The 13,771-nt window shown below is 38.3% G+C and overlaps 1 protein-coding gene across 1 annotated transcript; it reads right to left on the bottom strand.

Annotated features, from left to right (window-relative positions):
* Positions 1-4,334: 4,334 nt before the first annotated feature.
* LOC107763059 (F-box/kelch-repeat protein At3g23880-like) lies at positions 4,335-7,545 on the bottom strand. The gene is made up of 2 exons (XM_016581481.2): positions 6,198-7,545; positions 4,335-4,693 (listed from the first exon to the last, which is right to left on the bottom strand). Exons 1-2 carry the CDS (start codon positions 7,427-7,429, stop codon positions 4,669-4,671), a joined length of 1,257 nt encoding a protein of 418 aa, XP_016436967.1. The 5' UTR covers positions 7,430-7,545; the 3' UTR covers positions 4,335-4,668.
* Positions 7,546-13,771: the final 6,226 nt, after the last annotated feature.

The raw sequence follows: 13,771 nt of genomic DNA, 5'->3' as shown, positions 1-13,771 counted from the left end.
TTTGAATTCTTCAAGGTTCCTTTGGGAGATGCTAAAGTAGGAACTCGCAAGCAATCCTTCTCCAAAACCACCCTTGAAGAGTGTGAGTGCATTGATAGGAGTGGAGGTGTTGGTAGCACTTCGACTATTTCTCACCTGATCAATGCTCAAAATAGTGCCACTGAAGAAATAAGGAAGCTGAGGGCTCGGAATGACATTCTCGAAAGTCAGCTCAGTCAGGCCCACGAAGCAGCTGGATCTAAATGAGCAAGGTTCTGCAAATGCTTGCATGGACATCCTTCTTAGAACCCTTGCCTCTTCTTCAGCCTCCAGTACTTCCCCTTTCAATGCCCATTAATAACCGTCCTATTCCCAGTGTCAAGTTCCTAGTGTCCGTCCTCTGTTTTTCGTCTTAATGATGTTTATGACTGGTGCCTTTTGTTGTTTTTATTTTGTGGATGTTTTGGTAACAATGGAACTGCTCCCTGTTTAATTTTCAAAAATTAATGGACGTTTCATCCTTTTGTTGTGTATGTTCTGATCTTTTGCTCTGTTTTTAATCATGCTTGTGTGCACGCATGTGGCATGAGTTAACCAAGCTAGACTTCTTTTTGCTTATTGCTTGCTACTGATCTTTTTATGATGCCAAAAGGGGGAAAAATAATTAAGGCTAATTGAGGGGGAACAGATTCAGGGGGAATACATGTTATGCGTATGTCATTCTGGTTCTCATGGGGGATTTCAATTATAAGTTTGCCATCATCAAAAAGGGGAAAATTGATAGGTTCTATGCATCCGTGTTATGTTTTGATGATCTAACAAACTTAATGCTAAGAACCAGATAAGGAACATGTTATACATTCTCAAGTACTTAAGATCAACAAGTCTCAAAGTCGGGGATATAGTTCAATTCTTCAGAGTCAGAGAAACAACAGAGGGAACAGATGAACATCAGTTCCCATGGTAACCGTACCAGTCAACTCCCCAACAGCTGTAAAGTTGCTGCCTGCACATGCAACAGTGTAACAGTCAACTTCATTGGGAATGCTCCTGTACCAAACATGCTTGCATCATTCAAGTAATGTCAGCAATGTTATATTAACATAAGCCAAAGACAAACATCACTTGAACATTTTTGAAGAATCAATCCAGCTTTCTCTCAAGTCTGTGCATCAATCCAGCAATTGATTCTCAAGTGCTTCAAGAACAAAGAACTACATAACAAGGACCAGTTCCCTGCATCGAGTCATCACATGTCCTTGGTTGTGTTGTACCTTTGTTAAAGCTTCTTACTTGTAATTTCTACTTAGCTTGGTTAGAAGCAATTGTGTAAGAAATTTTTGTTTAATCATAAACTCTGTGTTTGTGTCTTGGCTAGGTTTAGTCGAGTTGTAAGTCTTTGTAATAGAGCTATTACAAAGTGGCTTGTAATATAGTTGCTACAAGTTAGTAAGGGATTAAGGAGTTAATTCCTAGGTTACAAGAGGTTGTAATCTAAAGTTTGCTCAGTAGTGAAGTTGAAATCCTATAAGGGTAGGTCGTGGTTTTTAATCCCGTGAACTGAAAATTTTTCATATAAAATTCTACTGTGTCGTTTACTTACTAATGTGTGTGCGCTCTCTGAGAACATATAGAGAACCAGGTTCTATACAATTTGGTGTACTTTTAGTTTCTATCAATAGGATTTGCCTTTTTCCTCCGAGGTTAACATACCAATTGAATCCTCCACAACCGCAACATCTAGCTTAGTCCTTTCTCCAGTTTCTAGTAGGGGTGGGCAGATTTCGGTCCGAACCGAAAAAATCGATCGAACCGAAAATATTTTTATTTCAGTTTCGGTTATTCGATTTTTTCGGTCGGTTTCGATTTAAAATTTTAATTTTTCGGTTCGGTTTTCGGTTATTAATTTATTTGGTTCGGTTAACCGAAAAACCGAATTATTAGCAAACCAACTATTTTTGGTCGGTTTTAGTCTAATTTACCGAAATTTTGAAATAAAACCAACAAATTAGTCAGTCCAATTATTACATAGAGATAGCCCAATATGATAATGTTAAAATCGAAAACCGAACCGAAATAAACCGAACCGAAATTAGGAAACCGAACTGAACCAAACTTATTTCAGTTCAGTTTCGATTACTACTTTTACAAAATCGAAAATCAAATAACCGTACCGAATTTTTTAAAACCGAACCGAACCGACCGAACTCCCACCCCTACTTTCTAGATATGGTATAATCTGGAAAACTTTTCTACCCACATCAAAGCGCACAAAAACTGTACGCAACCCAAATTCATCATCTATAAAATCCAATCAATAAGGCACCCCTTTAACGATCGCAAGGGAAGTATAGCTAACAATATCAAAAAGATGGTTCGGCCCAGTAAATGCGACCCTCTCACAAAAGATTTTCAAGATCAAGAAATCATTTTCTAGGGGATCAAAAGCCAATCCAATAGATACACAGCAGTGCACTCTCTTATCGGGTTGGTTCCCCGAAAGAGGCACCATCCTAGACTGACTCATTGCTGGGTTCCACAGAGTAATGACATCACCCCAAGGTGGCTGACAAAGGCACACAATTCCATTGACAGGACCCGCAACGAACATATTGGGAAAGAAGCAAGGATAAGGGTTGTCCACTCGACAACTGATTCATCACGCCGATTGTACAGTGCGAGTGCATGGTCAGAGGTCTCGTAATGGCGGGTGTGTATAAGAATGGATGAACTGCTGCGCTGCAAAGCAGAGGAGTGGCGGAAATGTACGGCGATGAAGTTGGACTTAGAAATGAGGTTTCGCCATTGCTTGCAAACGCACCTGAACCGTAAAAGGATCTTAACAGGGAGACGGGAAAGGATGTTAGAGATGATTTCTCTTGGGAAATACAAGTCGGACTTCGTTGGGTCAGCTGGAGCTCTGCTCTTTGTAGTTTTGGAGCTCCCTTTCCCTTTCCCTTTACCGTTAGCTGGTGGCATCTTATGTCGGAAGTGGCTGGAGGTTGAAGACTATAAAATGAAATCTACAGAGGACAGCCTAATATTGGCAAGGTTTTGAGGGTTTAACAAAGGTGGTGAAAGTATTTCTGGATTAAAAAGGACAGTCCAATTAAATGTCCTTTTTAATCATGTAATAGTCCTGTCTTTTTTCTACTCCTACATTTGTTATTACTACTACATAATTATTCACTCGTTGTTGCTTTTTCATATCAATGTTGAGGATGTTTAATAGATTTAAAATTAAAATTTGGACCAGATAATTATATTGTGAAAATAATTTGTGGATGCTAGAGGTGATACTATGTATTTATACAATAGCCAAAGAAGAGATTAGGATAAGGAAGCAGTTACATTAATGTAACACCTGCAATATTTGCCTTAAATTTGCGGACAAGTAGTACATTCTCTCCCACCTATTTGTGTTTTGTGCCCATATCTGGCACGGCAGTCACCTGTCTGTTTGGCATCATCTTGGATGAATTTTTTTTATTTTTATTTTTATTTTTTTTTAGGAAAGGTTATTAAATCGTTTTTTGGACTTTATTTCATAAGATGTATAGTTGGATAAGTACTTGATTAGTTCTTTCCTTTCTAAAACTTTTCTCACGAGTATTTGGCCATTAAACTTTTTTAAACATGTACATTTATATGAAAATTTAGTTTATATTGAAATATTATTTATACGGATAATTTCACTAACTGTTACTCAATTTTAACTTTATTGCATCAACGTACTTAACTCTATCTAAATATCACGATCATCAATAACGTTGGTGCAGTAAAATGAAGGTTGAGCGATCATTCTTTTTTAAATAATAATCCTATAAAAATGGTTGGTCCGAGTGTTGTGATATTGAGTCTTAACTGGATACGCTTCAAGAGGCTAAGATCTTTGAGTACCAATTACACCCCATAGCGACATTGTGATGAACAATTTTGCTTAATTAATGTAAATGAATATCTTTTGCTTAATTGTTCTTGGGCATATTCATTACATATTCAATTTTGTGCTTCATTGGTTTTAATTGGGTGAGTACCAATTAGAATTGCCCATATAACCTTAAATTGAACTTGGAAAAAAGGAATTTAAGAATGTGCTTATCAGACCTTTCCCCTTCCCTTTTTCCATTCTTCTTAGTGAGAAGAGAAGCTTCTCTACCAGGGTTAGAACTACTGGTAGAATTAACTTTTTGAAATGCTATGATAAGCGCAAGCTAACATTTCGGGACAAGATTAAAACAAGCAAATATCTTTGATCATAGTCAGACCAGTTTCCATATATGCAAATAACTACGAACCACAAAGAACTACCTAAGGAGGACATAAATTAAGACAACAAAAAACTCAAAAGGGAACACAAAGAGAGATGTTATGCAGGGAAAGAAAAACTCAAAAAAGTATTACACCAGAAACATGAATACACCATAGATAGATAAAGTAACATTTGATAAGTGCAGTGAGAGACAGAAATTGGTTAACAATCTGATCAACTAGTTAGATTATCAGAATTAGACCCTTCTAATACAAACATCACAGGGTTGTAAAGCAGACCGGAAACTGCATACATGCCATCTCCCAACTAAAAAGACGTCAAAAGGTTTTTCATGCCACCTTTGAGGTTCGCAAAAAAAGGGCGAACATGGTGTCTTCCGCACAAGCTGGATAGCCAAGTTCACATGCTGAGGGTTGTCACAGCATGAAGTCAATGCAAGCCCTACATCATCAAAGAAATTGTTCATAAGTTTCTCAGAATATCTTTTTACGAGTTAAATTTTATTGTAGTGAGAAAATCCAACATACAAGATGTATGCAAAAGGTAGAAAATCCGACAAGAAAGCATGTTTCTTTAGTAATCGCATAAATACTAACTGAAAAATTAGAAGTAGACTAAGAATATCCGAAGAATTAAAATGTTCACTAGAAATCCTACAAGAAAGCAAGTGTCTTTACCAATAGCATCAACTGTAATTGGAATATAACAAGAACTCCAAGAATATCCGAAGGACAAAAAAGTTCATTAGAAGTCCTACAAGAAAGCATGTTTCTTTACGAATATCATCCAATCATCAACACTAACTAGAAATTAGAAGTACTCCAAGGATATCTTAAGAAAAAAATATGTTCAACTAATCTGAACAAAAAAAAAAAAAAATTCTACTCCATCAAACACTTTGTATCTCTCTTCTGAATTTTCATACTAGAAGGACCTTTCTTGCAGTCCAACTCACACATGCTCCACACTAAACGGTATGTAATATATGTCAACAGATGCCAAAATCATGACAACTCAATTCATTGATAAAAAATTGTTAGACAAATTAACCGAGGAGGAAACGAGCACTTGTGCAAAGGCAACAAAAATTCTAATACTTTCATCAGAAAAGAGGGAGGTAAAAAGGGAGAATTCAAGGAGAGTAGCTCTTCCAACTATTCATGATGTCTTCAAATGGATATCTGCAAGTATCTTGCTATTAAATAAAGGGAAAAACAATTCTCCTCCTTCTACTCAACCTGTAAAGTAACAAAACTGCTGAACACTTCCAAAAGCAAGAACATAAGCAAACACAGTTCAGGTATCAAAGATTAGAGATTTTCTATGTTTCCCTTCCAAAAAATGTAAAAGACAGTTGCTGGAGATCGATATGCTATCACTACTTTTCTGTGACAAAAGACCTACTGTTGAATTCAAGGTTGCATTTATTCTTCTTTAGCACTTCAGTTTGTCATTGTAGATCCAGCTCAAAAGCAAAAGGCGCCAAGACCAGGGAATGCACTTCTCGATATATGTTTATCCTTTTATTAGACATCAAGACTCTTCCGCAAGATAAATAGAGCAATTTGGACCAATGTTTTCTTAACTTGTGCATTCATCAAAACTTGTGCGCATCTCGACTATTATAACCCACAAGTACATGTGGTGGGACCTTAGGACCTATGCTATGGAAAGAAGCTATAAATAGCAGCAGCGCACAAGCATCTCAACCAATTGCACACAATTAACTAAAGTAAACAATAGAGTTTGTTCACATAGTATATCAACACCTCAAAGTAAATGTGCTTAGTTCACCAAGTGCCTGTATACCACATACATGCATGTGCACATAAGATAAGAAAACCTCTGAAGAAATGACAACATCTAAAAGTGGGAGTTGACAATCAGTACAAAGCAAGAATATAGTAACATTAACTATAGTATAATGATTACTTGATCTCCAAACCTTGTGAGTTTTTTGCATGCCAATTTATCTCGAGCATTTTGCTTCTTAACAGGTAGCATCCCTCCGATCAGCATTAGGCTCTCTGAATAGTCGAAAATCATATATGCACCATTCTTAGAACTATCAATGCTCAAGTTTGCCTTAACTGAACAAGTCACGGGATCAAACAAGAACACCACTTCTTCTTTGTTCTTAGCTACAATGTCTCCATTCCTCAAACAGCCCATAGTTCTCTCTAACCCGAGCAACGGTCCAACTTTGTATTTTTTAGTCCAACCATCTTCATCATCCATTACCCAAACATCAAAATGGGATTCGTCTCTTTCATCAAAGGTTAACTTACCAAGAAAATCGTCCAAGACCACAAGTTGTTGATGCTTCTTATTCCTTTCTCCGGTTCCTAGCATAGGTAACTTCTCAAATACTTTTTTACCCACATCAAAGCGCACCAACACCGGCCGCCACCCAAATTCATCAGTGACAGTAGCAAACCAATAAGGCACCCCTTTAACGTTCACGTTGCTAGTATGCCCAGGAATATGAAAAACCACCTCACTTTTCAGTTTCTGCCATCCAAAACTCTTGGTTGACCACATTTCCACATGGTTCGGGACTGTAGATGTTGGCATGGCAGTAAAGATTCTCAACACCAAAAAATCATTTTCTTGGGGATCAAAAGCCAATCCAATGGATGCCCAACAGTGCACTCCCATAACAGGTTCACTTTCAGAAAGCCTCACCATCCTAGACTGCCTCATAGCTGGGTTCCAAAGGGTAATCAAGTCACCCCAAGGTGGCTGAAAAAGGCACACAATGCCATTGCAAGGACCCACAATGTACATATGGGGAAAGAAGCAAGGAAAAGGGCTGTCCAGTTCCACAATTGATGAAGATGATTCAGGCTCAGGCGGGGGAGTATATAGTGAGAGTACATGATGAGAGGACTCGTAATGGCGGGTTCCTATAAGAATGGATGAACCGCTGCGCTGCAGAGCAGAGGAGTGACTGAAATGGGCGGCGATAAAGTTGGGTTTCGAAATGAGGTTTCGCCATTGCTTGCAAACGCACCTGAATCGTAAAAGGATCTTAACAGGGAGACGGGAAAGGATGTTAGAGATGATTTCTCTTGGGAAATAGAAGTCGGAAGTTGATTCTGGAGCTCTGCTCTTTGTAATTTTGGAGCTCCCTTTCCCTTTCTTCTTCACATTTCCTTTGCCTTTAGTTGGCGCCATCTCTTTGCTGAGAAGTCGCCGGAGGTTGAAGACGATGAAGTTTAGTGAAATCGACAAAGAAGAGCTGAAATCGGTGGGTTTTGAGGGTTTAAGGTTAAAAAAGCATTTTCGGATCATATAAGGACATTCCAGTTAATACACACTCATTGCATCTCGTCTTAAATTATTTGTTGCTTTTTCATTATGTTTAGGATTAGTTTAATACATTTTAAAGTTTAATTTAAATGGATAATGGAGTAATTGTTCAAACACCGCAAATTTCTCTACAAGCTACAAGTTTAAGCACTCAAGCTACAAGTTCAAGTTCAAGTTCAAGAACGAAGCCAAATCAAATACTAAGGCGTTCAAGATCAAATTACTTGTTCGTGATCAAATCCAAAGTCAAGCACAAGAAGGAGATTCACGGCCAAGCTTTACAAGCCCTTGAATCAAAATCAAAATCAAGCTCATCAAGATAGTTTATATTCTTGAAGAATCAGAGGAACCATAGAGATTGTAGTACTTTCATTTGTTGAAATCAAATACTACATTTGTTACGCAATTTTCCAGTCTTGATTATTTATTTTTTTCGACGTGAAAATTTGTTGTTACAAATTTCTGGCACGCCCAGTGGGACAATCTCTACCTCTCATCTCTTCAAATTACCAAATTTCAAGAACACAGAAATGGCTCCTAAGAAGATCAACTTCAAACTCACTACTGCTAAAGCTACGGATTCCAAATTTTCATCTGATGTGGAAAACTTGTTGGATGCTACTATGGAAAGCGTAGGACCTATCATTAGGAACAAAGCAAACTTGCTGGGACAACAAGCATTTCAAATGTCGTCTGCATCAGTTCCTATCTTTGATTTCTGATCCTCAAAGGGGGAAAGATCCTTTTCAACTGAATTGGAAAAAGGAGCGAACATTGACGAAATTGTTGAGAATACATTGGCTTTACCTAGCCCTTCTAGATCTAAGAATCTCATCACACAGGATGATGATGATGTCTTGGTCATTGGATCTGCTCCAAGCTCTCCACGTGAGTTGTTCCACTCAAAGTATGGTGTAAGAGAAAATCCATGCTTTGCTCCACCATCTACGACGGTTATCCAAGCAATGGTGACTAACATTTCAACTGTTGAAGAACAACTCACAAATTTAACAAAGGCAATTGAAGGGTTAATGAAGCATATGCAAGATCAAGATACTCAAATTGTCAAGATGACAGATAGAGTTGAAAGCATGATGGAGGGAGATTCAAGTCATGCACCTGGAAAGCTCCCTATGATGCAAGATAAAGGAGACTCATCTGCAAGGCAGACAACGACTCCTGAAGAACTTTAGATTTTATCTGACGGGGTTATTCCCATTGACCAATTGAAAGACTTCATCATGGGAACCATCAAAGATAAGTATAATGTTGTTGCCAAGTCTTCTCTTGCATATGCAAAACCATACACTGCGAGAATTGATAGTTTGAAGATGCCTGCAGGTTATCAACCCCCAAAATTTCAACAATTCGATGATAAAGGAAATCCAAAGCAACACATTGCACACTTCATCGAAACTTGTAATAATGATGGAACATATGGAGATTATCTTGTCAAGCAGTTTGTCCGTTCCTTAAAAGGAAATGCTTTTGATTGGTACACTGATCTCGTATCATCGATAGCTGGAAGAAACTTAAACATGAATTTCTCAATCACTTCTATAGCACAAGGCGCACAGTAAGTATGGTTGAACTCACAAACACGCGTCAATGGAAGGATGAACTGGTTGTTGATTTCATCAATCGATGGAGGAATGCATGTCTCAACTGCAAAGACAGACTTAGTGAAGCTTCTAGAATAGGAATGTGTATCAAAGGAATGCATTGGGTACTTCGCTACATCCTACAAGGTATCAAGCCTTAAGTCTTTTGAAGAATTGGCTACACGTGCTCATGATATGGAGTTAAGTATGTCTTCAAGTGGAATCAAGGGCCACATGTTTATGAACCTCGCAAGGTGAAGGATAAACAAGAAATAAAGAAAAGATGCAAGTTTGTGTCGAAGTCTGAGAGCAAAGAATCAATGAATGTTAATACCTCGCCATTAAATATCACTACAAAAATGAGTAAGAAGCAAAGTGTGAAGACAACGTCCTTACAGGATAAAGTTGGCCGAAAGTTAACTCTGAAGAAAATGTAAGCGAAAGAATATCCATTCTTGGACTCTGATGCCCCAGCAATTTTTGAAGAACTCCTTGAGTTGAAACTCATTGAGTTACCCGAAATGAAGCGGCCAGACGAAGCTGGAAGGATTAATGATCCAAAATTGCAAGTACCATCGGTTGATTGGCCACCATATTGAAAAGAGCTTTATCTTCAAGGAGAAAGTTATGGACTTGGTCGCTGAAGGAAAAATCTTACTTGAGGATGAGAAAGATAGTTTGAATCAAGTCTCTTTCGTTTTTGGTTCACTTGATCCCATTGTCCTTTGCAATTTTGTCGAAGTACTTGAATGTGATGGCATCCAAACTGCATCATCACCAAATATGATTAAATTTGGTGACTGTGAACCTATCAATGTGAGCAAACCATTGCTTATCCCTATAATGTATAAACTAATAGTGAAGGAAAGATCTCAAGAGGAAAATGAATCACATGATGGTCAAACTAATGATGAAGGTTGGATTCTTGTGACTTGGCGGAGACGCTGCAAGACAAGTTCACAAAGGGAGTCAAGTAAGCAATTGACTTGGGGAAAATGGTAAAAAGACACAAGAAGAAAATGATAAAGAAGAATTGGAAGAAAACAAAAATGGAGGAGAATCACTATCAAAGGCTACATCGTCCAGTGACATTGGATGAATTCCTGCCAAGCTGGTTACACTCGCAAGCTTCCTGTGAATATATCAAGGTCTCATGTTGTAAGGTAGATGAAGAAGAGACAAAGAAGGAAGATCCATCATTGCTTCCGCCTCCCCTGTTTGAAAAACTCACTGAGAATTCTGAAGAAGTGGTCATTTGTGATGCAAAAATCACATTTACTAATGATGATCTTTTTCTTGGTGAAACACACCATAATAGTCCCCTATTTATGGTTGGCTTTGTGAGAGAACAGATAATAAGTAGAATTTTGATCGATGATGGATCTGGCGTCAATATTCTCCCAATTTTTACTGTCAAATAGCTTGGCATACCGATGGATGAACTATGTGAAAGTCATTTGATGATTCAAGGGTTCAATCAAGGGGGAAAAGAGCTATATGGGCCATCAAATTAGAAATCAATATGGGAGATATGCATTCGAGTGCATGAATGCACGTGATCGATGCAAAGACCTCATATAATATCTTGTTAGGAAGACCATGGATACACGAGAACAAAGTGGTTTCATCCACCTACCATCAACGCTTGAAGTACTGTGAAGATGGGGTCGAAAAGAAGATAGTTGCTGATAATAAGCCCTTTACCGAGGCTGAATCATACTTTTCTAGTGCAAAATTCTACTTAAAGAATTACGTCTCAAAGGAGGTTAAGGTCGATGATATGATGTTGACCAAAAGTGTTGCAAAGAAGGTTGATGTCACAACTAGCAAGGCAAAGATTACTGTTGAAAAAGATCAGGTGCTTTATGATAGGAACAAGATGAATGAGGCATCTTCAAGTAAGAGAGTGACTCATGTTCTTCACTATGTCCCAAAGGCAAGGAAGATTGAAGACCTATCTTCTGAACTACAAGGTAATGTTTTAGGAGACTTGACCCTTCCTATCAAGCGAATTGATGCAATTAAGTCATCTACAAAGTTGCTTAAAGGGTTTGTCAAATCATCAAATGACAATTCGCTTCTAAATCTAGCATTTCCTGCAAAGCGCACAGATGAGGGCTTTGACCCAAATGCCTACAAGTTGTTAGCAAAAACTAGATATGATCCCCAATGAACCATCCAAGTTGGGAAAGCTCATGCATGAAGCTTCAAACCCTACTCAAAAGATGATGATGGAGAAAGGGTACTCACTAAAGAAATCACGTGAAGGTTTGGGTTACAAACAACCCTCGCCAATCCGTATCTCCATTAAAAGGGCAAGTTGTAACTATATTACTGCTAAAAACATTTCTACGACGCTTAATGAGAAGCCTTCCATGTTTGATCGACTTACGAAACCAAGGACCTCAGTCGTTGATAGGTTGGGACCACAAAAGAAGGAAAACAAGCGTCGTGGAAGTAATAGAAGGATTGGAGCACCTATCTTCACTAAAAGGAGATTTTGACCACAGACTGCCCAAGTCTGATTCCTTCTAGAATGAGATGAGAGACCAAACTTGTAGTTTCGTATGGAGAGGTCCTCAAAGCAAAGGCTCATACTATAGTCCATACTAAAGAACATGAGGAAGATGAAGAAAGTGTAGGGTCATCATATTATATCACCATTCATGACGAACAAAATGCTTCATCTTATATGGAAGTCGAGGAAAAGTGCCTTGATATTTGTGTATGTCATCACATATATTTCAATGATTGTGATCCTCAAGAGGATGAAGACGCTAAAGATGCACCACCTGAGCTTGAAGAAGGGGTGAAGACAACGGTTGATGCACTAAAAGAAGTCAATCTCGGAGTTGTTGAAGCCCCACATATTTAAGTTCCTCTCTAACTGATGATGGAGAGAGCAAATATATTGAGCTACTTAAGGAGTTCAAAGACGTATTTGCTTGGAGCTACAAAGAAATGCTAGGTTTAGACCCCAAGGTGGTTGTTCATCATCTTGCTGTCAAACGAGGTGCTCGTCCCGTAAAGCAAGCACAACGTCGCTTTAGACCTGAACTAGTTCCCTTGGTTGAAACCGAAGTTAACAAGCTTATTAAGGATGGTTTCATTCGTGAATTTAAATATCCTACATGGATTTCAAGCATCGTCCCTGTAAGAAAGAACAATGGCCAAATCCGAGTTTGTGTTGACTTTAGGGACCTAAATAATGCTTGTCTTAAATATGAATTTCCTCCTCCCATCCCGGAGCTCATAATTGATGTCATGACTAGATATGAGGTGATGTCTTTCATGGATGGTTCGTCTAGATATAATAAAATTCGCATGGCACCGAAGGATGAAGAACTTAGTGCCTTTCGAACCCCTAAAGGTATATACTGCTACAAGGTAATGTATTTTGGTTTGAAAAATGCTGGTGCTATATATCAACGTGTCATGCAAAATATTTTTGATGACATGCTTCACAAAATCGTAGAGTCTTATGTTGACGACTTGGTGGTAAAGTCAAGGAAGAGAGATGATCACTTACAAGATTTGAGGGTGGTATTCGAACGACTTCGAAGATACCAACTCAGAATGAATCCGTTGAAGTGCACCTTTGGAGTTTCTTCTGGGAAATTCCACGGTTTTATTGTTCGACACCGAGGTATCGAAATTGATCAAACTAAGGTGGATGCTATCCTAAAAATTCCCGAGCCTAAGGATATTAATGAATTAAAAAACTTACAAGGTAAGTTGGCATATCTTAGAAGATATATTTCGAATATAGCTGGAAGATGCCAACCATTCAGTCGCCTCGTGAAGAAGGGAGTTCCTTTTGAATGAGACCAAGCTTGTAGGAATGCTTTTGAAAGCATTAAATCCTATTTGATGAAGCCTCTAGTACTGGAAACACCCATACCTGGAAAGCCACTAATATTATACATTTCAACACGGGAAAGGTCAGTATGAGCGCTTCTGGATCAAGGAAACAATGAAGGCAAAGAAAATGCACTTTATTACTTGAGTAGGATGCTGACGCCAAATGAGCTCAAGTATTCACCTATTAAGAAGTTATGTTTGGAACTTGTCTTCTCTATTCAGAAGATGAAGCACTATTTCCAAGCTCACGTTGTGCGACTCGTCTCGAGAGCGAATCCTATCAAGTTTGTCATATCTAAACCTGTCCTAAGTGATCGATTAGCGAGGTGGTACCTCCAATTTCAATAATTTAAAATTGTGTATGTTCCTCAAAAGGCGGTAAAAGGACAAACATTAGCAGTCTTCCTAACTGACCATCCGATTCCAGATGATTGGGAGTTTTCTGATGAATTACCTAATGAAGATGCAATGGTCATAGAAATTCAACCTCCTTGGAAGATATATTTTGATAGCGCCGCACATCGTGAAGGAGATGGCGCTGGAATAGTGTTTATTATTTCTTAAGGAGAAGTTTTGCCATATTCTTTCGCTCTGACACAACGGTGCTCCAATAATGTTGTTGAATATCAAGCGCTCATACTTGGGCTTGAAATGGTTGTGGATATGAAACAATTGTAACTACAAGTTTTTGGAGACTCCAAGTTAGTGATTAATTAGCTTTTGGGTAGTTATGAGGTCAAGAAGC

Source organism: Nicotiana tabacum, chromosome 17, assembly GCF_000715075.1.
Source record: "Nicotiana tabacum cultivar K326 chromosome 17, ASM71507v2, whole genome shotgun sequence".
Classification (NCBI taxonomy): Eukaryota; Viridiplantae; Streptophyta; class Magnoliopsida; order Solanales; family Solanaceae; genus Nicotiana; species Nicotiana tabacum.
This window is presented reverse-complemented; position numbering and strand designations above follow the sequence as displayed.